This window comes from Pleurodeles waltl, chromosome 3_1 (genome assembly GCF_031143425.1).
Source record: "Pleurodeles waltl isolate 20211129_DDA chromosome 3_1, aPleWal1.hap1.20221129, whole genome shotgun sequence".
NCBI lineage: Eukaryota > Metazoa > Chordata > Amphibia > Caudata > Salamandridae > Pleurodeles > Pleurodeles waltl.
The window spans coordinates 998,556,891-998,583,387 of NC_090440.1; the positions used below are offsets into that span (position 1 = coordinate 998,556,891).

Below are 26,497 nucleotides of genomic sequence, written 5' to 3' on the forward strand. Positions count from 1 at the left end.
CCATAGGCCACTGCACCAGGTCACTATAAGTCACCTCCAGTCTGCTAGCAGGTAAGTACCAGCGTCCTCGGGAAGCAGACCAGGGGAGTTTTGTAGAGCACTGGGGTGGGGGTGGGGGGCACACAAGCACACAAAACTCACCCCAGCAGCACAGGGGCGGCCGGGTGCAGTGTGCAAAGTAGGTGTCGGGTTTGCTGTAGAGAACAATGGAGGGATCTGGGGGACACTGGTGATGCAGGCAGGGCACAAGGGGGCTTCTCGGGCCAGCCACCAACTGGGATAGGATGAGGACCGTCTGCTGGTCACTCCTGCACTTTTAGGTGGTTCCTCTCGGTCCTTGCGGCTGCGGGAGCAGTGCTTGTTCCAGGCATCGGGTTCCTTTGTTACCAGGCAGTCGCGGTCAGGGGGAGCCTCTGGATCCTCTCAGCAGGCGTCGCTGTGGGGGTGCAGGGAGGTCGACTCAGGGTGTCCACATCGTTGGAGTCGCCTGGGAGTCCTCTCTGCAGTGTTGGTTGTCCTGAACTCGAGCTAGGGGCGTTGGGTGCAGAGTGTGAAGACTCACGCTTCTGACGGGAAGGTGGAGTCTCTTTAAAGTTGCTTGCTTTGTTGTGGTTTCTGGACAGAGCTGCTGTCCTCTGGAGGTTCTTGGTCTTTTATGTGCAGGTCAGTCCTCTGACTCCTCAGAGGTCGCTGGTCCCGCTGGATGCGCCGCTGTGCAGGTTCTTTGAGGCTGGAGACAGGTAGGAAGGACTTGGGCCAAGTCAATTGCCTCCGTCGTCTCTGCGGGGTTTTCAGGTCAGCAGTCCTTCTTCTTTCTTCAAGTTGCAGGAATCTGATTTCTTGGGTTCAGGGTCGCCCCTAAATACTCAATTCAGGGGTGTGTTTAGGTCTGGGGGGCAGTAGCCAATGGCTACTGTCCTTGAGGGTGGCTGCACCCTCTTTGTGCCTCCTCCCTGAGGGGAGGGGGGCACATCCTTAATCCTATTGGGGGAATCTTCCATTCTCAAGACAGAGGATTTCTAAAAGCAAGGGTCACCTCAGGTCGGGGCACCTTAGGGGCTGTCCTGACTGGTGGGTGACTCCTCCTTGTTTTTCTAATTATCTCCTCTAGCCTTGCCGCCAAAAGTGGGGGCAGTGGCCGGAAGGGCGGGCATCTCCACTAGTTGGGATGCCCTGTCGCGCTGTAACAAAAGGGGTGAGCCTTTGAGGCTCACCGCCAGGTGTTACAGTTCCTGCAGGGGGAGGTGAGAAGCACCTCCACCCAGTACAGGCTTTGTTCCTGGCCACAGAGTGACAAAGGCACTCTCCCCATGTGGCCAGCAACTCCTCTGGTTGTGGCAGGCTGGCAGAAACTAGTCAGCCCCACACTAGAAGTCGGATTGGTATTCAGGGGGGCATCTCTAAGATGCCCTCTGGGTGCATTTTACAATAAATTCCACACTGGCATCAGTGTGCATTTATTGTGCTGAGAAGTTTGATATCAAACTTCCCACATTTCAGTGTAGCCATTATGGAACTGTGGAGCTCGTGTTTGACAAACTCCCAGACCATATACTCTTATGGCTATCCTGCACTTACAATGTCTAAGGATTTTCTTAGACACTATGGGGGCATAGTGCTCACGCACATATGCCCTCACCTATGGTATAGTACACCCTGCCTTAGGGCTGGAAGGCCTGCTAAAGAGGTGACTTACCTATGCCATAGGCAGTGTGAGGTTGGCATGGCACTCTGAGGGGAGTGCCATGTCGACTTAGTCATTTTCTCCCCACCAGCACACACAAGCTGTGAGGCAGTGTGCATGTGCTGAGTGGGGGGTCCCCAGGGTGGTATAAGACATGCTGCTGCCTTTAGAGACCTTCCCTGGCATCCGGGCCTTTGGTACCAGGGGTACTAGTTACAAGGGACTTATCTGAGTGCCAGGGCTGTGCCAATTGTGGAAGCAAAGTTACAGTTTTGGGAAAGAACACTGATGCTGGGGCCTGGTTAGCAGGGTCCCAGCACACTTTCAATCATAACTTAGCATCACCAAAGGCAAAAAGTCAGGGGGTAACCATGCCAAGGAGGCATGTCCTTACAATTTAGAGCCAACTTCCTACATTGGTGGATCAGCAGTGGGGTCTAAGACTTTGCATTTGCTGGACTACTCAGCCAATACGTGATCACACGACTAAATTTCAAAATTGTCATTAGAAATAGATTTTTGCAATTTAACTATTTTAAAAAACATTTTAAAAGTCCTGCTAGGGCCTTGTGTAAGTCCCTGTTAGCATTTCCTTTTAGGTGTAAAACTTTGTAAAAGTTAGGATTGAACTTTTAGAAGTAGTTTTAGTTTCTTAAAAAGTAATCCCAATTTTTAGAGACATAATGAGCAGCACCAATAACTTCACCCTTACCTCCATCTAGGGATGGCAGATTTAAAGGCTCTCTGTAAGCTGAAGAAAATTAAAACTGGGTCCAACCCTACCAGGGCTCCAAGAACCCTGTCTCCACAAATCATAGTAGGAGAGCCTGGCTCTGCCACAGGGGAGTCCATTCCCTCTGTAAGCATTGAAGACAGCCTCAATGAAGAGGTCATTCTTTTAGCCAGGATGGCCAAAAGACTAGCTTTGGAGAAACAGCTCCTAGCTACAGAAAGGGAGAGAAAAGAAATTGGTTTGGAACCCATAAATGGTGGCAGTAACAAAATAACTAGGGACAAAGAGTATTCTGACACCCTTAAAATCCCTAAAGGCATAATCCCCAAATATTAGGATGGTGATGACATCACCAAGTGGTTCATAGCCTTTGAGAGAGCCTGTGGAACCAGAAGAGTAAAAAAGTCTCATTGGGGAGCTATCTTTGTGAACTGTTTACTGGTAAGTGTAGGGATAGGCTCCTCACACTCACTGGTGCAGATGCTGAATCCTATGCCATCATGAAGGCTATCCTGATTGAGGGCTTTGGATTCTCAACTGAGGAGTAAAGGATTAGGTTCAGGGGGGGCTCACAAAACCTCGAGCCAGAACTGGGCTGGTTTTGTAGACTACTCAGAGAAAACACTGGATGGTTGGGTAAGTGGAAATTAATTGCATGACTATAATGGGCTTTATAATTGTTTATGAAGGAAAACATTTTAAGTAACTGCTTCAATGAAAAGTTGCATCAATATCTGGGAGGCCTAGGTCCAATTTCACCCCAAGAATTGGGAAAGAAGGCAGACCACTGGGTCAAGACTACGGTAACCAAAACTTCCACTGGGGATGACCAAAAGAAATGGGTTACAAAGTCTCCCCAGGAGAAAGTGGGTGACACTTGAAATAAAGAAAGAGAGTCCTCTGTAGGCCCCTAAAAAAACAGTTCAGGTGGGTGGCCCCAAGACACAACGCAAAACAAAGGTGGGTACCAGGGTAAGAACTGGGATGCCACTAAGGCATGGGGCCACAACTGTAGACAGACAGGGCACCACACCAAGGACATTCTTGTCCCAAAAACAAACCCCCTAGCAAAACCCCAGGGGTGCCCAGTGTAGCCACAGGGGATGACTCCTCAGATGAGGAGGTCCTCACAGCCTTCAACTGGAGAAAGGGCCCAACAGGTGAGTTGGAGATTCCAGAGAGAAGTAGACACTTCCACCACCTACTGGTGAACGGAATCCCAGCCACTGCCCTGAGAGACACTTGTGCCAGCCACACTATTGTGCATGACAGGCTGGTGCTCTCAAACCAATACATCCCAGGTGAGACTGCCAGAGTAAGGGTTAACCCAAACAAGGTCACTGGTAGGCCTGTGGCTTTAGTGCCCCTAGAAGGGGGTGGGAGTTTTAGCTGGAGAAGGGTGGTAGTCAGTACAGACCACCCCCTTGATCACCCAGAGGTTGGTCAGAGCCCAAGAGAGAAACTGGTCCAGTGCCAGCCCTCTCCCAAGGATTCTGGAGGTGCTGCCCCTGCAGTAACTGCAAGTAGGCCCCAGAAGAAAAAGAAAAGAAAACAGTGTAGGAAAGGTGGACAACCTTTAGCTAAGGTTCCAGCAAACCAAGAAGATTCTGCTCCAGTAGGGGAGAACTCCAAAAGTTGCTCTGGTAAAGTCCAACCTGACCAACAAGAAGTCCTGACTAGTTAGGCAACTGTTGAGCACGAGTGAGTGGCTCCTCAGCTAACATAAGAAAGAGTGGAAGAAGGGTGTTTACTACAAGATGTAGTAACCCCCCCACTCTACCACAACAGACAGGCACCCCAAACCCAAAGAAGCCTGTAACTTAGCCCCTTCCCTTGTTGGTGAAGAGCCAAAGGGGTGATTCTGGGCACTGACAGCCGTCAGTGGCCTCTGCTGGGTGTTAGCCTTTATGGCTCCACTGTCCTTGGCCTGGTGGCCTGACCCCATGCCAAATAGCAGGTTAGGCCTCCTGACCCGGTTGGTCATGGTGGGGTTACTCCAGCTATGGGTAACCTCTTTGGGTAAGCTAGCGGTGACCCTGGCTAAGGTAAGATTAGCAGAGGTGGATACCTCTAACCCCAAAATAGAGAGAATGGGTGAGGACATTAAAAACAAAGACAAGAAGCAATTCAGAGTGGATTCGATCACTGTGGAAGTGGGTCAGTTCCCCAGAGGGAACGACCTGAACAGGAGGATGTAAGGCAGAGTAGGCGCTGTTTAGTGTGCTGGGACCCTACTAACCAGGCCCCAGCACCTGTGTTCTTTCACTAAAAATGTACCATTGTTTCGACAATTGGCACACCCCTGGCACACAGATAAGTCCTTGTAAAAGGTACCAGTGGTACCAAGGGCCCGGTGACCAGGGAAGGTATCTAAGGGCTGCAGCATATTTTGTGCCACCCTAAGGGACCCCTCACCTAACACAAGCACACTGCCATTGCAGATAGTGTGTGTTGGTGGGGAGAAAAAGCCAAAGTCGACATGGCATCCCCCTCAGGATGCCATGAACATAAAATACTGCCTGTGGCATAGCTAATTCACCCCTCTAGCAGGCCTTAAAGCCCTAAGGCAGGGTGCACTATACCACAGGTGAGGGCATAGCTGCATGAGCAATATGCCCATACAGTGTCTAAGTCTATTCCTAGACATTGTAACTACAGAATGGCCATATTAAGTATATGGTCTTGGACTTTGTCAAAACGAACTCCACAATTCCATAATGGCTACACTGAACACTGGGAAGTTTGGTATCAAACTTCTCAGAATAATAAACCCACACTAAGTCCAGTGCTGGATTTATTAAAAAATGCACACAGAGGGCATCTTAGAGATGCCCCCTGTATTTTACCCAATCCTTCAGTGCAGGACTGACTGGTCTGTGCCAGCCTGCCACTGAGACGAGTTTCTGACCCCCTTGGGTGAGAGCCTTTGTGCTCTCTAGAGCCAGAAACAAAGCCTGCACTAGGTGGTGATGCTTCATACCTACCCTCTGCGGGAACTGTAACACCTAGCAGTGAGCCTCAAAGGCACAGGCTTTGTGTTACAATGCCCCAGGGCACTCCAGCTAGTGGATATGCCCGCCCGCCCCCCCTGGACACAGCCCCCACTTTTGGTGGCAAGTCTGGGGAGATAATGAGAAAAACAAGGAGGAGTCACCCCCTCAGCCAAGTCCACCCCTAAGGGGACCAGAGCTAAAGTGACCCCCTCCTTGGAAAATCCTCCATCTTGTTTTGGAGGATTCCCAACAATAAGATTAGGGATGTGCCCCCTCCCCACAGGGAGGAAGCCCAAAGAGGATGTAACCACCCTCAAGGAGAGTTGCCATTGGCTAATGCCCCCCAGACCTAAACACACCCCTAAACTGAGTGTGTTGAGGGGTGACCCTGAACACAAGAAAGCAGATTCCTGCAACCTGAAGAAAGGAGGACTGCTCACCTGAAAGAGACGACAGAGAAAAACAACTGTCTTGGTCCTAGCCCTACCGGCCTGTCTCCAGACTCAAAGAACCTGCACAGCGACGCATCCAGCGGGACCAGCGACCTCCGAGGACTCACCTGCATCTAAAGGACCAAGAACCTCCAGAGGACAGCGGCTCTGTCCAGAAACAACAACAAAGCAAGCAACTTTAAAGAGACTCCAACTTCCAGCCAGAAGCATAAGTCTTCACACTCTGCACCCGACGCCCCCTGAGTCAACCTCCCTGCACCCCCACAGCGTCGCATGCATAAAGGATCCAGAGGCTCCCCCTGACTGTGACTGCCTGGTAACAAAGGAAACCGACGCCTGGACCAAGCACTGCACCCGCAGCCCCCAGGACCGAGAGGAACCACCTACCAGTGCAGGAGTGACCAGCAGGCGGTCCTCATCCTAGCCCATCCTAATCTTTGGCTGGCCCGAGAAGCCCCCCTGTGCCCTGCCTGCATCGCCAGAGTGACCCCCAGGTCCCTCCATTGTTTTCTACGCCAAACCCGACACCTACTTTGCACACTGTACCCGGCCGCCCCGTGCCGCAGAGGGAGTGTTTTGTGTGCTTGTGTGTTCCCCCCGTGCTCTACAAACCCCCTGCTAGTAGACTGGAACCGGAGCACCTCTGTTCTCCATAGGCGCCTACGTGTTTTGGGCCCTACTTTGACCTCTGCACCTGACCGGCCCAGTGTTGCTGGTGCGGTGGCTTTGGGGTTGCCTTGAACCCCCAACGGTGGGCTGCCTATGCCCAGGAGACCGAACTTGTAAGTGCTTTACTTACCTGAAAAACTAACCAATACTTACCTCCGCAAGAACTGTTGATTTTCACATTGTCCACTTTTAAAATAGCTATTTGCCATTTTAACCAAAACTGTGGGCCTGATTACAACTTTGGAGGAGGTGTTAATCCGTCCCAAATGTGACGGACTTACCACCAGCCATATTACGAGTTCCATAGGATATAATGGACTCGTAATACGGCTGATGGTAAATCCGTCACTTTACCATCACGTTTGGGACGGATTAACACCTCCTCCAAAGTTGTAATCAGGCCCAGTGTGTACTACTATTTTAAATCAAAATTCTATACTTACCTGTGTGAAGTACCTTACAATTTATGTAGGTTACCTAAAACTTGAAACTGGTGGTTCTAAAATAAATTAAGAAAATATATTTTTCTATATAAAAACCTATTTGCCTGGAGTTAAGTCCTTTAGTGTGTGTTCTCATTTATTGCCTGTGTGTGTACAACAAATGCTTAACACTACCCTCTCATAAGCCTACTGCTCGACCACACTACCACAAAATAGAGCATTAGTATTATCTAATTTTGCCACTATCAACCTCTATGGGGAACCCTTGGACTCTGTGAACACTATCTCTGACTTATATACAGAGCCAACTTCCTACACTCCCCCTAGGGTCACTTTTGTCTAATTGCATTTGCACTGTTTTCTAAGACTTGCTATGACCATTGCTGATAACTAGTGTATATATTTAGTGTGTTACTTACCTCCTATTGGAGGGTTGCCTCTTTAGACCTTTTTTATTGTGTCACTAAAATAAAGTACCTTTATTTGTGTAACACTGAGTGGTTTCTTTCAGGTGTGCAAGTGCTGTGTGACTACAGTGGTATTGCATGAGCTTTGCATGTCTCCTAGACCAGCCTTGGCTTCTCATCCACAGCTACCTCTAGAGAGCCTGGTTTCTAGACACTGCCTAAACTACACTAGTAGGGAATACCTGGACTTGGCACCCACCACACAAGCTTCCTATAGATAGTGTAGGAAGTTCTAGATAACCAAAACTCCCAAAAGGGCAGCTGTGGAGAGCAGCTAAGGCTTATCCAGGAGGGCGTAAAGCGGTTGCAAATACCACACAGGTCAGTCAGTGATGTACACACAAGAAAGAACCAGACCAGTGTTAGAAAAATATGTTATTTTTATTTTAACACACACTCTAGAACAAACATTTTCCTAACCGGAGATATGAACTAACTTTCTCCTAACCGGAGATATGAACATACAAAAGAACAAGTTACTTACCTTGGGTAACACTTTTTCTGGTGGATACATTAGCTACCTGTGGATTCCTCACCTTAAGAATTCTCCCATGTGCCAGCATCCGACGGAAAATCTTCCTAGCTCTCCACGTCGACGAGGACGTCACAATTGCACGACTCCATGTGACTCCGTCTGACGTCACCGTGCCAATAAGAGGTCCTCGCCGGCATGCTGACGTCAGTTTCACCCATTTTTTACGTGCCTTTGAGGCGAACAGGTGAAAACCGACCTCACAATAGCCCAAACAAATACATATGTACATAAAACAATAATGATGCAATAAAATTATAACCATAATTTGTATATACATATAGTTACCAAAACCTATATACACTTGTAAAACAAAAATCTTGGTATGACCAGGAAGGCAACGGGGAGGTGGGTGGGACTGTGTGGAATCCACAGGTAGCTAATGTATCCACCAGAAAAAGCGTTTCCGAAGGCAAGTAACTTGTTCTTCTGATGGATACAACTACCTCACCTTATAAGTCCCAAAGCAGTACCACACTCTGAGATTGGTGCCTGACCGGTTACACCAACAAATCCTGCAATACAGATTGTGCAAAATGTCAGTCCCTCCTAACCTCCGAGTCCAAGCAATAATGCTTTGCAAAGTTGTGGAGCGACGCCCAAGTTGCTGCCCTGAAAATATCCACCACCAGAACCCCTCTAGCCAGGGCCGAAGTGGTGGACTTAGCCCTGGTCGAATGGGCTATAATACCCTCAGGGGGAACCCTCTTTGCCAACGAGTAGCAAACCTTGATACAAAGAATGACCCACCTGTATATCGTTCTTTTATGGACTGCTCTGCTCTTCCTCTTTCCAACATAACCCATGAATAGCTGGTCTTCCAAGCGTAAGTTTTTCGTCCTCTGAATATAAAAACTAAGAGCCCTTCTGGGGTTCAAACAATGGAGCCTCTCTTCCTCCTTCGAGGAGTGAGGAGGAGGGTAGAAAGATGGAAGCGTATTGGTCTGCCCCATATGAAAAGGAGTGACACCTTTAGGTAGGAAAGCCACCCTGGTTTTCAGCACCACTTTATCAGGAAAGAATAAAGTAAAGGGAGGTTTAACACTAAGAGCCTGAAGCTCACCAACACGCCTAGCCCGATGTTATAGCTATCAGCAAAACCGTCTTAAGAACTAAAAATGTTAACGGGCAAGAATGCATGGGTTTGAACGGTGAACTCATTAAAAAAGTTCAAACGAGATTCAGATTCCACTGAGGCATAAGAAAAGGAGTAGGAAGAAATGTATTAGTTCAACCCTGTAAGAACCTAATAACAATAGGCAATTTAAAGAAGGAGGGCTGATACGGAAGGCAAAGTAAGGCTGACAGTGCCGTCAAATAGCCTTCATCAGTAGCAACTACATAACCCTTCTGTGCTAAAGCTAATGCAAACAACAGAACATCGGACAGATGGGCCATCAAAGGATCAATTTGCTTCTCTCCACATCAAGCCACGAATTTTGCCCACCTGCAGGAAAAAACAGTCTTAGTGGAGTGTCACGTGGCCGATAAAATAACATCCACTACCTCTGGTGGGAGAGAGAAAGAACTCTGATTGCCCGTTCAATTTCCAGGCATGAAGGTGCAGGCTCTGGAGGTGGGGGTGTAGAACCTGCCCCTGCGACTGCGAGAGGAGATCTGCCCTGAGAGGGAGATGGAGCGGAGGGCACAGTGCGAGTTGGAGAATGTCAGTGTACCACACCCTTCTTGGTCGATCCGGGGCTATTAAAATGACCTGAGCCCGATCTTGGCGAATCTTCCTCAGAACCCGAGGAATCAAGGGTATGGGGGGAACGCGTGAGGCAACTGGTTGCACCAAGAGATCTGAAACGCATCCCCCAAAGCTCCTTGCACCGGATACTGGAGGCTGCAGAATGACGGGCAGTGCAAATTCTCCTGAGTGGCAAACAGATTTATCCTTGGAGAACCCCACATCTGAAAGATGTGAAGGACCACATCCGGATGGAGACGCCACTCGCGATCGGCCGAGAAATGTCGACTGAGAGTGTCCGCACATACGTTGAGCACTCCGACCAGATGATTCGCTACCAAGCAAATCCGATGGTCCTGAAGCCAGGACCAGAGCCGCAGAGCCTCTCAGCAGAGAAGGTACGACCCCCACTCCTCTCTGCTTGTTTATACACCACATCACGGTAGTGTTGTCCATCAGGACCTGAACTGACTGACGGCGAAGGGACGGGAGGAAGGCCTTGAGAGCCAGATGTATCGCTCGCAATTCTAATTGACTGATATAAAAAGTCTGTTCCACTGGAGACCAACGACCGTTGATCTTCAGGTCCCCCAGATGAGCTCCCCACTCTAGAGTGGAAACATCCGTCCTGACCCTGGCCACCGGAGGTGGTAGTGAAAACAGCCTTCTTTGAGAAAGGTTGCTGTCCACAGCACACCATCGTAGAACTGCTGCAGTGTCTCTGGAGATCGATATTGACTCCGAGATCCCCTTTGTGTTGAAACCACTGCTTGCGGAGGCACCACTGGAGAGCCCTCATGTGCCAACTTGCATGAGTGACCAACAGAATGCAAGAAGCGAACAGACCAAGCAGGCGTAGGACCTTGAAGACTGGAACAACTGCTCCATTTTGAATCATTGGAATCAATGCCTGGATGTCCTGAATCTGCTGAGGCAGAGGATAGGCCAGATTCAATGTTGTATCCAGTACGGCCCCTATGAACAGGAGGAGCGGAGAGGGCTCCAGGTGAGACTTGGGCAGGTTTACCGAAAAGCCCAGACTGAACAACAACTGAGTTGTCATCTGCAAGTGATGCAGCACGAGCTCTGAAGTCTTGGCTTTGATCAACCAATCGTCCATGTAAGGGAATACCGATATTCCCTTCCTTCTGAAACTTGCTGCAACCACCGTTATCACCTTCGTGAAGACTCGAGGTGCTGAAGTAAGACCAAACGGAAGGACCGCAAACTGGTAGTGTTGCGACCCCACCACAAACCGGAGATACTTCCTGTGCGACTTGAGTATAGGGATATGAAAGTAAGCATCCTGCAAGTTGACAGACAACATCCAATCCTCTTTGTTCAATGCTAAAAGCACCTGCACCAGAGTCAGCATCTTGAATTTCTCCTGTTTGAGGAACCACTTCAAAATCCTCAGGTTCAGGGTTGGTCTCAATCGACCATTCTTCTTGGGAATCAGGAAATATAGCGAATAACAACCCTGACACCTTTCCTGCTTTGGAACCAACTCCACTGCACCTTTTGATAACACTATTTGAACCTCCTGCTGCAACAATAGGAGATGGTCTTCTGAACAAAGCGAGGGACGGGGAGGGATGTGAAGGGGAAACTCCTAAAAAGGAAGAGCATACTCTTTCCTCACAATGTTGAGAACCCAGGAGTCTGATGTGATTAACTCCCACTCGTGGAGAAAAAGACGTAATCTTCCCCCAACAGGAGAAGTATGGCTGAAAACGGGCAGAAAACTAGGGCTGCTTCCCTTGTTGTTGTCCTCCAGAGGAAAAAGGATGATGCAGGGTGCTGCTGGGTGGCCCCTCTTGTCCGAACCCTCCCCTGCCCTCTAAACGACCTATAAGGGAGGCTGTCAGGCTGTTGGACTGTGGACTGAGGTCTCCCACGGTAAACAGCTCTACGCCCAAACCTCCTGAATCTCCATAAGGACCTGAAAGGGGTAGTAGTGGAAGCCTGCAGAACCAAAGACTTTGCTGTGGCCCTACAGTCCTTAAAGCAGAGTCAGCTTTAGCACCAAAAAGCTTTTCCCCATCAAAAGGAAAGTCCAAGAGAGCAGACTGGACATCCGTGGAAAAGCCCGAGGACCTCAACCATGCATGCCTCCTGGTAGCAAAAGAGGTACCCATCGCCCTGGCCACCGAATCTATAGAATCCAGACCAGACTGGATTATCTGCTTAGCCGCTGCCTGAGCATCCGAGGAGTTCTCCAAATTATCCTTGCACCTCCTGCGGCAGGTCTGGAACCATAGCCCTAGCTGAATCCATCAGTGCGTGCACATATCTACCTAATACACAGGAAGTGTTTGCTGCTTTGAGGGCCATACTACAAGAAGAAAAAGTCTTCTTCACCGACTGCTCCATCCTCTTGGACTCCCTGTCTGACGGAATCACAGGGAAGGAGCCTGGTGCATTCCGTGTGGAACAAGAGGCTTGAACAACTAGACTCTCCGGGGGTAGGATGTTTCGACAAAAATCCCGGATCTCCAGGAGCCACCCTATACCTCCTTGCCACAGATCTTTTGACAGCTGGGGACAACACAGGCTTCCTCCATACCTCTAAAATAGGCTCTGTACGAGCATCATTAAAAGGAAGCAATGGATCAGCTGAAGCCAAAGGAGGATGCAGGACCTCAGAATATTTGTTTTGACCTCTGCCTCAGGCAACGGAAGATCCAAAAACTTTGCCGCCGTCCTGACCACAGTATGGAAAGAGGCCACCTCCTCCGTAAACTCCCCTGGAGAAGAAAGGTCCCATTAGGGAAGTGTCTAGCCCACTGGCTGAGTCAAGTCCTTGAGGTTCCCCCAAGGGCTCCACAATGTCTCCTTCCTCCAGTATCTGCCTTTGGTACTCCTGTTCCTCCAAAAGTCTTAAAGTTTTTCTGCGAGACCTCAGCCTGGCCTCTAACCTTGGCGTTGACACAGAATTAGCCGACGTCGCTGACACCGGCTTCAGGACTGAAAGGCGTGGACCAGGAGAAGAAGGCTGACTACGGTCTAATCCGGAGCCATCTGGCGCCAGAGCGGATCCCATCGGCGCCGTGGTCACTTGAGGCTCTGTCATCGGCGTCGACAGGGAAGGGGAAGACATCGGCACCACAGGTCTTTGAGGCGAAGTCATTGGTGCTGGACAGAAGGGCATAAACGGCGCCACCTTGTAAGGAGCCGGGGAGCCCAACGTAAATGCCAAAGGACCCGTGGGACCAGCCGGTGCACCAGCAGCGGCCATAGCATTAAACATAGAAAACATGGTATTTCAAAATGCAGCCGGATGCGCTCCCGGAGCCAGGAAGGCAGGATACCACTGGTCTCCATACAGCACTTGCACCGGTTGAGCATCCGAATATTGAGCCACAGGTGAAAAGTGAGGACTCTCTGGAGGCGCGACCACCTCGAAGACCGACGGCGCCGGAGAAGCCTGAGGGCTTTGAGGCTGTGGAGTCACAGTAGGACTAACCTCTTATGTTGCACGGCGCCGTCTATATGGAGACCTGGACCTTGAACGGCTCTGAGACAAACGACGCAGAGTCATGACAACGTCGTTTCTTGTACTTCTTCGACAAAGTGTAGGGGAAACGACCTGTGATGACTCTTATGTCCTTTTTTCACTTTAGCCAAAAAGAGTTTGGCTTCTCTCCCCTTCAGAGCCTTTCGATTCATGCTCTGGCAGGATACACACTCCTCAATGTCATGCTCGGAGCTTAAACACCAAAGGCAATCATCATGAGGGTCAGTAACCGACATGCGACCCCCGCACTCTCAACAAGGCTTAAATCCCGACTTCCTAGGAGGAGACATTGTAACCAGAAACAAGACTGCAACCAGAAACAAGATGGAACACCTTCAACAGTAGCGTGAGCTACGAGAAAACCATTAGCGTAGAAGGTATGGAAAAAAGGGAACGGACGTCAGCATGCCGGCGAGGACCTCCTATTGGCACGGTGACGTCAGACGAGTCGCGTGGAGCCGTGCAATTGTGACGTCCTCGTCGACGTGGAGAGCTGGGAAGAAGATTTTCCGTCGGAGGGTGGCACATGGGAGAATTCATAAAGTGAGGAATCCACAGGTAGTTGTATCCATCAGAAATATACTTAGCAACAGGTAAGTAAAAGCATAAAATAACATAAGCCCCATTGGGGGGGGCAGACCATATACTAAAAAAATGGAATGCAAAAATCACTCCCAACACACACTACCACCCAAGGACCCTTAGGAGTGGGGAAGTATTAAAACCCCAAAGGTAAGTAGGTAGCCCGTGTGCAGAGTTGTAATCCTGGGTCAGTGTCCATAGGATAACATGAGGAAGTCACAGTTGGAGTTTTTTCGGCTTAGGACCCTTCCCAGAGGAAACCAAGGAAACCCGTTGGGACAAAGGAGGTTGGATAGTGCCCACACCAGTGGATACCCAGAACAGTGACGTACCTACACCAGGGAGCCCATGTGCATGGGGAGAAGTTGTGTCAGAACCTCCAGTTGAAGACAATGGGGATCTCCATTTTCCATCTGTCAGTGGAACCCAGGAGTGGATTCCTGAAGAAGAGGACCTAAGAAAAGAAGGGACATTCCAGATCACCCAAAGGTCTCAGACAGTGCAGGAGAGCAATGCCAGCCTTCTCACAAATGCTTTCCTGTTGGATGGTGGGTGAGGAAGTGCAGCTGTGGAGTACAGATGCTTCAGAAAAATCCCAGGAGTCATCCATGAGCTGTTCCATGCCAGATGTCGAATTGCAGAGGGGTCAGTGGTCAGCGGGACCACCAACAAGCCTTGGCAAATGCAGAGAAGTGTTGCATTGAGTTTTCAGGATTTGTGGGGACCAGCAAGGTTCAGATGACCCATTCTTGGCAAGTAGGTCAGAGCCAGCCCTCAGCATGGAGGAGAGCCAGCAGGAATTGATGGAGCCCCCTGAAGGTCCCCCTGGCAGCTGGTACGGGGAGGCCTCAGCAGCACATGTAGGAAGTTGTTCCTGGAGCTGAAGAGTGCTGGGGGCCAGGGCTTCTTGAAGCTAGGAGGTCCTCGGACTGCAGATCCAACAAACCTTAGCATTAACAAACAGAAGGGGTGCACAGGGGTTCCAGAGAGGGACCACAGACCTCCCAGTTGCAAGGAAGCTAGGTCTGACCTCTGGAGAGCCACAGAAACACCACCTGTGTTATACAGCCTCAAAGAGTCAGTGGGACAGCGGGATCCACAAGCCGGTCGTCTTTTGTTGCGATGCCTGCAGATGCAGGGGAATGACTCCTGACGAGTACAAACCGGTGTATGTAAGGAGGACACCAAATGTGCTCTTCAAAGTAGCCTGGTGGTAGCCTGAAGCACCCTAGCTCAGAGACACTTATTTCTAAAGAAGAGGTGGTCACGCCTCTGTCTTACAGGAAATCCTTTGCCCTGTCTTCTCCTGCTTAAGTTAAGCTCAGCAGCAGAAGGGCAGAACAGTGTCTGGGGTCATCAGTAGCATGGGCTGGCATGCAGACCCTGCAAGGCTGTACAGGCAGACTTTGAGGGAACCACTAGGGAATCCCCACAGTACAAGGTATCATCCAACTAGCACTGGAACCAATGTAGTTGTATGATTCCAACATGTATGATACCAAACATGCTTATGTTCAGTGAAGCCATTATTTAGTTGGACAACTCGTGTAAACCAGTGCCCACTACAAACCTTAAGAAGGTTTCCCCACACTTACAAAGCCCAGGTTATGGAGTATGGGATTTGTAGGGACACCTCTGCTCATGCAGGGATGGGTGCCCTCACACTAAGAACCATGCACCCTGCCCTTGGGCTGAAAAGCCTACCTTAGAGGTGACTTATAGGGTTGGAGTGCAGTGTCCATGATTTAAGGCAAACCTTATATATGGAGTCAAAGGTGCATGCACCAACAGGCTGCAATTGCAGGCCCGTAGTCACAGTTCGCATGGGTTCCCATGGGTGGCACAACACATGCTGCAGCCCATGGAGGGCCCCCGGTGTACCAATGCCCTGGGTACCTGAGTACCATATCCCAGGGACTTGCATGTGTCCACCAGTATGCAAATTGTGGGGTGTAAAAGTTACCATAAAACTAAATTTAGGGGAGAGAACAATGACACTGGGGACTTGGTTAGTAGGACCCCAGTGTACTACACTTTAAACATACTGCCACCAGGCAGAAAATGGGAGCAACTATGCCAGTAAGATGCTATTTTCCTACATTTGATAAAACTTTCTGGTGGATACTCCAACAACTTGCAGATTCTTCACTTGCTGGATATTTTCAGGCGTCATACTGCAACTGCAAACATTTGCATACATAATGGCGATAAGGAACACAGTCTTGATGGGCAACAGGTATACAGGACAAACGTGCACCTATTCAAAGGAAGTGTGTAGGAAAATGCCACTGTTGGCATGGTTACCCCCTAACTTTGTCTCTTTGGTGATGCCAGCTTTTTATTAAAAGGGTGCTGGGACCCTGCTAACCAGGCCCCAGCACCAGTATACTTTCCCTAAAACTGTATCTTTGTCTCCACAACTGGCACAGCCCTGGCACACAGATAAGTCCCTTGTAAAAGGTAACCCTGGTACCAAGGGCCCTGTGCCAGGGAAGGTCTCTAAGGGTTGCAGCATGTATTTATTTACTTGCCTGCACATCTGAAACAGAGTGCCCCCAGTCTCCATAGGAGCCCATGTCAACTTTCCTTACACTTTGACCTTGGCACCGGCTGGCCCCGTGTTGCTGGTGGTGGGTGTTTGGGGTTCACTTGAACCCCAACCTGTGGACTTCCTAACTCCCGGAGACTGGAACTGTAAGTGTTGTACTTACCTGTAAAACGATCTAACTTTTCTTCCCCTCAGGAACCTTCTCTGAAAATTGCACTGTCAAGTTCTAAAACAGATTATTGCCAATATTTTAAAAACTGTTTAACTTATCGATTTAAATCAAAGTACTGTTGATACATGTGTGAAATACAAATCTATTGAAGTACTTACCTGCAACTTGAGTCATTTAGTTCTAAAAATAAATTAAGAAAATATATTTTTGCTATACAAAAACCATTGGTCTGGAGAAAAGTCATTGAGTGTGTGCTTCTTTTATTATCTGTGTGTGTACAACAATTGCTTTGCACTACCCTCTGATAAGTCTAACTGCTCCACCACACTATCACAAAATAGATCATTAGTATTATCTACTTTAGCCTCTGTTAAGCCTCTGGGGAACCCCTGGACGCTGTGCACACTATATCTCATTTTGATACAGTATATATAGAGCCAGCTTCCTACACAGGGTTTGCAAAATTATGCAGCAACAAAGGGCATATTAAGCAGGGTAAAGCAGCACATTTTCTGATAGTATTACTTCATTATTTTGTTGTTTTTACACTTGTTAGCACTATTTGGGTATAGGTTACACTGCATTAGTAACAGTTTAACACTCTACGTAGCAATAAGCAATAGAAAGCTGACCATTCAACCTATGCAAATGGCCTTCCACTCCACGGGCATACAAGTGGCAGCAATTTAAGTAACCTTTGAACCGTTTGAGCTGGAAATACATTTTTTTGTTAAATTTTGCAGATTATGCAGCAGATGATTAATTATGTGGCAAATGCAGCAGGTCAATAGCTATGCAAACAACGCTGTGGCCACACAATCACATAATTCCAGTCACCTCTCATAGTGCAAATAGAAATGCAAGATAGCACAAATATGAAAAAACTATATAAAAAAATCAATTTTTTAAAACTATCTAAATAAATGCTTGTCCCATTAAATAATTAGCAACAAAAAGAATGAGAGAGAAGGAGAAAAAGAAATCTGCAAGACTCATTTGACAATAGTAAGTAAATACAACTTACAACTTTCATGATTGATTTTTCCCATGCGATTGATCTGTTGAGTTGCTGAATACACAAAGAAACCTGAGCAGCACTACGAGCTTCCAATATCGCTTTCCGCCATACTCTTAGCCCAGGAGCAATATCATCTTCAGGTCTAGATTAAAAATAAGGACACTTAATCACTTTGAAGAGTATATGTTTTTGCAAAGAAACGAAAAGCAATCACAATAAAAGCCAAGCAATGGTAACACGTAACAAGCCAATAATTACCAGATTTAAGCAACTACATGTGAGGTACTGCACATACCATGGCTATGTGCCTTATATTTAGTTGCAATCACGTCACTGTGAATTACTGTTATAGATCATTGTGGGATTAATGACACACACAAAACACCTTCTCTAAAAGCAACATGCAAAATAAGACGATCCATGAGCATACTAAGCGTACACGCAGATACATGAGAACAAGCAATAGAAGAGAGGTTCCATGTAGCAAAGCACAATAATTCTTCAAGTTAATCTCAATGACCTACCCGTCACCATCACCACTAATGGATGGTGCAGGAGCAGGAACAGTAACTGTGCCCACATTATCCAGTTTGATCTGAATGGTGGTACTTAAGGGGCTCTTCAGATACCTTCGCTCTATGTTCCTCTCCAACTCAGTCAGCCTGGTTACAGCTATGTCTAGAGGGTTGTCACTCCTCCGTTCTAGAGCAAAGACATTTGCCCCTTCTTCGATACTATGCTGGCCTTCGAGTTCCATGTGAGATTTATTAATTGATTTGTGTTCATAATATACCAGGTCCTCTCTCTCCGAAGCAGGTTCAGGATAAATCCACCCCTAAAAATAAACAAATAGATTTACAAATGTTGGGTGCACTTGTTATCTACCTTGCAATATAATTACATTTTGCCATTTCTAATTTATAATGTAATAGCTGTCCTTGCTATATTTTTATTTGTAGTTTGGATCAGAGACGTATCACAAATATGACTTGACCCTGGATCCATGTCAAAGAAAGAATAAAAGATGCAATTCATGCAGATGAGGCCTAAGCTATAAAAAAAGATTTCATTTAGGTATTTTACATTTTTAAATGAAATGACGTCTTAATGTCGACAAATTATAGTAGACAAGGTACTGAATTTGCTGTTCATGGAAAACATAGCTAAAATGGATACAGTAAAAGTATAACAAGTTACTTACCTTTGGTAACGCATTATCTGGTACAGACTATCTGGCTGCAGATTCCTTACCTTTGAATTCCCTGGCGTCAGCTTTGATGTCGGAACCTTTTTGCTGAGCAATAACCTGTGCGTGTCGTCGGGGGGCGTCGTTCGGCTCCACGTGGCTTCGTCAGCGTCGTGGAGCTGTCTGTGACGTCACAGTCATCTATAAAGGCACCACCCCAGCGCACTTATGTCAGTACTTTTATCCACAACACTTCCACGCCAGAAGCGCAGAGTCATGGATAGAACCAACATTTTGTCTGTGCAAAATTAGGGCCCTGAAAGAGATAAACCCTTGCCCTACTAGAAACATCGGCAAAGCAGGGAGGCATGGGTGGGTGTAAAGACTTCTAGCTGCAGATTCCTTACCTATGAATAGATACCCAAGTCATAACCTCCTGGCGGTGGGCTGCGGATACTACTCCTTGCATTAAGAAGTCCTGTAGGATTGAACGGGCAAAGTGGCAGTCTCTTCGTACTGGACTGTCCAGGCAGTAATGTTTTGCAATGTTTGCAAAGAAGCCCACGTTGCCGCCTGACAGATCTCCAGGACTGGTACACCTCGAGCTAGCGCAGTGGTAGCAGCTTTGCCCCTGGCAGAACGAGCCTGAAAGCCCTCAGGAGGCTGCTTCTTGGCCAATGCGTAGCAGATTTTGATGCAGAGAACGACCCACTGCAAATGGTTAGTTTCTGCACTGCCCAGCCCTTCTTTGCTCCAACATACCTCACAAAGAGTTGGTCATCTACCTAGAACTCTTTTGTGAGGTCAAGGTAGAATGACAATGCTCTTTTTAGGTGCAGTCGATGGAGTCGCTCCTCTTCTTTAGAGTGATGCGGTGGAGCAAAGAAGGTGGGCTGGGTGATGTTCTGACCTAGATGAAATGGCGTCACCACCTTGGGGAGGAAAGAGGCACGAGTTCTGAGCACCACCTTGTCTGGATAGATAGGGAGATATGTGGCTTGGATGCCAGTGTAGGACGGTAGCCTCTTTCTAGCCTTGTTACCCACACTTTTGGCCTGTTTGTGCGTATATGTCAGGGTGTTTTTACTGTCTCACTGGGATTCTGCTAGCCAGGACCCCAGTGCTCATAGTGGAAACCCTATTTGTCAGTGTGTTTTATATGTCTTACTGGGACCCTGCTAGCCAGGGCCCCAGTGTTCATAGGTTGTGGCCTGAATGTGTTCCCTGTGTGGTGCCTAACTGTGTCACTGAGGCTCTGCTAACCAGAATCTCAGTGCCTATGCTCTCTCTGCTTTTAAAATTGTCACTGCAGCCTAGTGACCATTTTCACCAATTCTGATTGGCACACTGGAACATCCTTATAATTCCAATATATGGTACCTAGGTACTCAGGGTAATGGGGTTCCAGGAGATCCCTATGGGCTGCAGCACTTCTTTTGCCACCCATAGGGAGCTCAGACCATTCTTACACAGGACTGCCGCTGCAGCCTGAGTGAAATAACGTCCATGTCATTCCAAAGCCATTTTACACTGCACTTAAGTAACTTATAAGTCACCTATGTCTAACCCTCACTTAGTGAAGGTTGGGTGCAAAGTTACTAAGTGTGAGGGCAGCCTGGCACTAGCCAATGTGCCCCCTCATTGTTCAGGGCAATTTCCCCGGTCTTTGTGAGTGCAGACACCTTTACACATGTGCACTACATATAGGTCAATACCTATATGTAGCTTTACAATGGTAACTCCGAATATGGCCATGTAACATGTCTAAGATCATGGAATTGTCCCCCCCATGCTAAATCTGGTATTGGGGTGCCAATCCCATGCATCCCCGGGGCTCCAGCATGGACCCCGGGTACTGCCAAACTAGCTCTCTGGGGCTTTCACTGCAGCTACTGCTGCTGCCAACCCACAGACAGGCTTCTGCCCTCCTGGGGTCTGGACAGCCCAGTCCCAGGAAGGTAGAACAAAGAATTTCCTCTGAGAGAGGGTGTTACACCCTCTCCGTTTGGAAATATGTGTTAATGGCTCGGGAGGAGTAGGCTCCCCCAGCCTCTGGAAATGCTTTGAAGGGCACAGATGGTGCCCTCCTTGCATAAGCCAGTCTATACCGTTTCAGGGATCCCCCAGCCCCTGCTCTGGCGCAAAACTGGACAAAGGAAAGGGGAGTGACCACTCCCCTGTCCATCACCACCGCCATGGTCATCCGCCGGTTCTCCGTTCCGTCCGCCAGGGTGGAGACGACCGCCGGGCTGGAGACCTGGGTCTCCAGCCCGGCGGCCGTCAGTATACCGCTGGCGGTATTTTGACCCAGCTTACCGCCGTGGATTTCCAGCGGTTTCAACCGCCATGAAATCCATGGCGGTAAGCACTAACAGTGCCAGGGAATTCCTTCCCTGGCACTGATAGGGGTCTCCCCCACCCCCCACCCCGACTCCCTCCCCTACACCCCCCACGCCACCCCCCAAAGGTGGCAGGGCCCCCCTCCCCACCCTGACCCCCAACATAACATAACTCACACACACCCGACACGCATGCAGGCACCACCAACACACACACACCGACATACATGCCTACATCCACACACATAGTCAGACACGCACACCCACAAACATACACACACACACATCCATACAGACATACCGACAGACATACATGCACTCATTCCCATACACACAACACCCCCGCAAGCATACACGCACTCACACATGTCCAGCTACATAAAAGTAACTCCAAACCTGGGCATGTTTGGTATCATACATGTCAGAATCATAACGCAATACTGTTGCATTATTGGAAGTATGATTCCATGCACTCTGGAGGCTCCTTAGAGGACCCCCAGCATTGCTACCACCAGACTTACAGGGTTTTCTGAGCATCCCAGCTGCTGCCATCTCTCAGACAGGTTTCTCCCCTCCTGCTGCTTGATCTGATCAAGCCCAGGAAGGCAGAACAAAGGAGTTTCTTTGGGAGAGGGCGGTAACACCCTTTCCCTTTGGAAATAGTTGTGACGGGCTTGGGAGGGGTAGCCTCCCCAAGCCACTGGTTCGCTTTGAAGGGCACATATGGTGCCCTCAGTGCATAACCCAGTCCATATCGCTTCAGGGACCCCCCCAGTCACTGCTCTGGCGCAAAACTGGACAATGGAAGGGGTGGTGCCCAGAGCTCCACCAGAGTGTCCCTGGGTTCTGCCATCTTGTTTCCAAGGTTGGCAGGGAACAATGGGAGCATCCGAGTGGCCAGGCCAGGCAGGTGACGTCGGAGCCCCCTCCTGATAGGTGCTTACCTGATTAGGTGACCAATCCCCCTTTCATGTCTATTTAGAGTCTCTCTTTTGGGTGAGTCCTCAGATTCTGCTTGCAAGATTCCAGCAGGATTCCTCTGCAACTTCTGCTTCGACTTCTGGCACTGGAACTGAGGCTGGACCCTCCACAAACCGACAAACGCTACTACAACGAAGAAGACTCTTCTGCAACTTTGTTTCCACGTCTCCTGCCAGCTTTGCACCCTTTTTCGCAGCTATGCATTCTGAGAAGACACAACTCTTCAGCCTGCACCAGAAGAAGAAGGAATCTCCCTTGGAGTGAAGGAGTTACTTCCCTCCAACCGCAGGCACCTACAGCAAGCGCCGAACAGCTGCATGGATCTCCTGTCATCTTGAGCTGTATGGATCCTGCATCACAGGTGGTGGTCCGGAGTAGTCCTCTTGGTCCTCTCTGCCAGCTGTCCAACTTTGGTGGAGGTAAGCCTTTGAATTCCCACACAGGACAGTACTCTCTTGGACCACATCTCTCGCAGCTGCCAAGGCTTGTTTACATCTCCTTCAAGGGATCTTCAGGCGACATGTAGCTCCAGCCCCAGCACTTCATCTTGCAAAGTACATCCTCCTGCGTGGTTCTCCTGCGGCGTGGGATCACCTTTTGTAATGCTGCGTAGGATTTTCTGCGACTCCAGTGTCCCCATCCAGTGGAACTCCTGTAGGTGCAGCCTCTACTCCTGTGGACTCTCTGCTATGACGTTGAGAGTTCCCCCTCATGGGATGAGCCCTCCAGGGCCTTGCTGGTCCCCGGCAGCACCTCTTTTCCACTAACCGTGAAGTTTGCCTTTTGCCAAGGCTTGTTGGGGGAATTCCAGCACTGACACCCATCTGCAATCTTCCTTCCAGCGTGGGACTTCATCTGCATCCATCAGTAACTCTTCTCCAGCTCTGCACTGCTGACCTCTTCTTCATCACCGTCGACCAACTCCTGCATCCACAGCTGGGTGGGTAGTAGCTCCTACTCCTCCCTAGACTCCACTGTGACTCTTGGACTTGGTCCACTCTCTCCACACGTCTTCTTTCTTCAGGAATCCACTGCTGATTTTCTTGTGATCTTGTCTGGAGGTCTTCTTTTTCTCCTTTTAGGTGGTTTGGGGAAAATCCAGTGTTTTACTCCTGCATTCCTGGTCGCAGGGGGTGGATAGTGTGTTACTTACCTCTGTGGTTTTCTAGTGCTCCCAGCTCCTTTCTACACATTTTACTAACCTAGGTGGGGGTCCTGTGTTCGCATTCCATTTTTTTGTATATGGTTTGTGCTCCCCCTATGGTCACTATTGGTTATTATTATTTGCATTGTTTTCTAACCTTTTCTATGCCTGTTTCTGAGTACTAGTGTATATATTTAGTCTATTACTTACCTCCTATGGGTAGGTTACCTTTTTAGTATTTTCTGGAGATTTGTTAAAAAAATAAAGTACATTTATTTTTGTACAACTGAGTGCTTTCTTTCATGTGTTTAAGGGTTGTGTGACTATAGTGGTATTGCATGAGCTTTGCATGTCTCCTAGATAAGCCTTGGCTGACCATCCACAGCTACCCCTAGAGAGCCTGGCTTCTAGACACTGCCTACACTTCACTAAGAGGAGACACCTGGTAAAAGGTGTAAGTACCATAGGTACTCACCACACACCAGGCCAGCTTCCTTCACCATGTGTCACCAGCAGGGTGCAGGAGACCAAAAGTCCCATCACCATCAGGGTCAGTCACACCGAAATTCAGGATAGAGGCTAAAAAAAAAATAGTATCATAGCCTGAATAACCTGGACTCGCCACTCGGGAGGATAAGCCCAAAAATGCATAGGAGGCACCCTCCTCCGTAGCCACAGTAGGGGAAGAAAGCATACCAGTTGTGTCCAGTCCACTGACTTCACTCAAGTCCTCACGCCAGTCCATTTCCTTGTAAGGCTGGTATTCCAAAGGGTACAGCAACCCCTCCTTGTCTTCCCTGAGGCCTAACACAAAAGAATAGGGCTCAGAATCCCATCTCGGAGGCAAAGTGCCTGATGGTGTTGTAGTCGGGCGACGCCCATCCGTCTCCATGTCATAGTCAGGGATGACAATAGGGAGGGTGCCACCAGTGGGCGACGGGAGCATCAGCATTGGGACCATTGCTGGGGGGGGGGGAGGAATAGCTGTCAATCAGCGCTGAGGCTGTAGCCGTGGAACCTGATGGGGCCTCCTCCGATAGGATCAGACTGGCCAAAAATGAGGAAATTTTTTTTTTTGTTGGGCAGGGGTTGCTCTGTCTCCTAGAAAGTTGGGAAAGCACGAAGTTGGCCAAGGCGCAGGTTCCAAAGAACAAGGCCTAGAATTATGACGTTACTTTGCTGTGTCAGCCCACTTCAACTTCTTGCTCTTCTTCTTGTGCCTTAAATTACCCAATCATTCTGAGGACTTGGAGTGGGACGATTACTTCTTTGGATTCTGCAAATGGCCCTGGGACCTTCCTCTCGACCAGGACCTGCGTGGAGTCGCGTGATGGGCTACCATCAGCTTCTTTAAAGTTTTTTGACGCACTGACCAGCACTCGGAGCACAATTTCAGATGGCAGTTGCGCTCCAAAAACCACAAAGGGACGAAGTGCGGACCTGTCACCAACATCACCTCATGACAAGATCCGCAGGGCTCAAAACTTTTTTTATGTGATAACATCTCAACTCATCAAGAGTGTAGGAAGTTGGCTCTCTATCTGTTGCAAAAAAGAACAAATTATTTACCTTTAGTAACAATTTACCTGCTAGAGACATATTCTAGTTGCAGATTCCTTACTTTAGAATTTCCCCCAGGCGTCAGACTGGATCCGAGGATTTTTCTTCGAGCAGTACCCTTGCACGTCGTTAGGTGGTGTTGGTCGACTCTGCGGGTGTCGTTGGTGTAATGGTCACCGTGATGACGTCGGGAGTCATGTATAACTGCCTCCTGAGCACGGTGATGTAAGTTTCTTTTCACAACTTTCCATGCCAAAGCGCAGAACTATGAAGAACACTGAAAATGGTGCACCAGAGCTAAGGCCCTGAATGGGGAAGCCCTGTTCCTAGAAATCAATTTGCAAGCGGGGAGGATGGGTGGTCCTGTAAGGAATCTGCAACTAGAATATGTCTCTAACAGATAAATCGTTACCGAAGGTAAGTCACTTGTACATCTGATAGAGACTTCTACTTACAGATTCCTTACCTTGAAATAGATACCCAAGCAATGCCATCCTCAGTAGTGGGCTACGAACCAAAATCATACTAGAAAGCCCTGCAGGACCTAACGACCAAAGTAGCCATCCCTGCGGACCTGATTGTCCAGGCAGTAATGTTTAGTAAACGTGGGCAGCGATGCCCATGTTGCTGCCTGGCAGATAACCAGGATTGGAACTCTGCATGTTAACGTTGTGGTTGTAGCAGTTGCCCTTGTGGAATGAGTGCGCAAGCCCTGAAGGGGTTGTTTCTTTGACAAAGAGTAGCAGATTTTGATGCAAAGTAATACCCATTGTAAGATGGTACGCTTTTGCACTGCCTTCCCTTTCTTCGCATCCACATGTCCATCAAAGAGTTGATAGTCCACCCAGAAATCTTTATTACGATTGAGGTAGAACACCAACGCTCTTTTTGGATCCAGGCGGTGGAGTCTCTCCTCTTCATGAGAAGGATGTGGCAGTGCATAAAAAGTAGGCAAAGTGATGGACTGGCCTACATGAAAAGGTGTAACTACTTTGGGAAGGAATATCACTTTGTCAGGGTGAGTCCTTAGCGTGGTCTCCCTTAACTTTTTGCCTCAGTTTCCCAGGTTGTTGATGTGTGTTGGACTCTGTTTTTGTTACTCTGGGCACTTTACCACTGCTAACCAGTGCTAAAGTGCTTCTATACAAAATGTGTATGTAATTGGTTCATCCAGGTTTGGCATATTTGATTTACTGGTAAGTCCCTAGTACAGTGCACTAGAGGTGCCCAGGGCCTGTAAATCAAATGCTACTAGTGGGCCTGCAGCATGGTTGTGCCACCCACATTAGTAGCTCTGTACACATGGCTCAGACATGCCACTGCAGTGTCTGTGTGTGCAGTTTTAAACTGTAAATTCGACTTGGCAAGTGTACCCACTTGCCAGACCTAAAGAACGAGTTACTTACCTTCGGTAACGACTTTTCTGGTGGATACATTAGCTACCTGTGGATTCCTCACCTAATGAATACTCCCATGGCGCCAGCATTCGACGGAAATCTTCTTACTAGTCTCTGCACGTCGACGAGGACGTCACTCTAGCCCACGCGACGCCGTCTGACGTCATACAGGCAATAAGAGGTCCTCGACGACGTGCGGACGTCAGTACCAATCATTTTTTACGTGCATGAGAACAACCAGGCAATGCAATGAAAGAGCAAGGCAACATCCCATTATATTGTAAAAATACACAACATTGCATGAATAACTGTAAATCTTTTATATATATATATATATATATATATATATATATAACTCTCTCTTTTAAAATATATACACACATCAAGTAT

At 48.5% G+C, this 26,497-nt stretch overlaps 1 protein-coding gene across 13 annotated transcripts in view; it reads right to left on the minus strand.

Moving 5' to 3' along the window:
• The window catches only part of BAZ2B (bromodomain adjacent to zinc finger domain 2B), a 1,256,112-nt gene that overhangs the window by 111,848 nt on the left and 1,117,767 nt on the right, over nucleotides 1-26,497 (minus strand). For 10 of the 13 annotated variants that reach the window (XM_069224189.1, XM_069224194.1, XM_069224193.1 and 7 more), the window contains 2 exons: nucleotides 18,025-18,335; nucleotides 17,507-17,642 (listed from right to left, as the gene is read on the minus strand). In XM_069224189.1, coding sequence (XP_069080290.1) covers nucleotides 17,507-17,642; nucleotides 18,025-18,335 — 447 coding nt within the window. The remainder of the gene's footprint in view (nucleotides 1-17,506; nucleotides 17,643-18,024; nucleotides 18,336-26,497) is intronic. The other 3 variants (XM_069224197.1, XM_069224199.1, XM_069224198.1) reach the window with 1 other exon arrangement.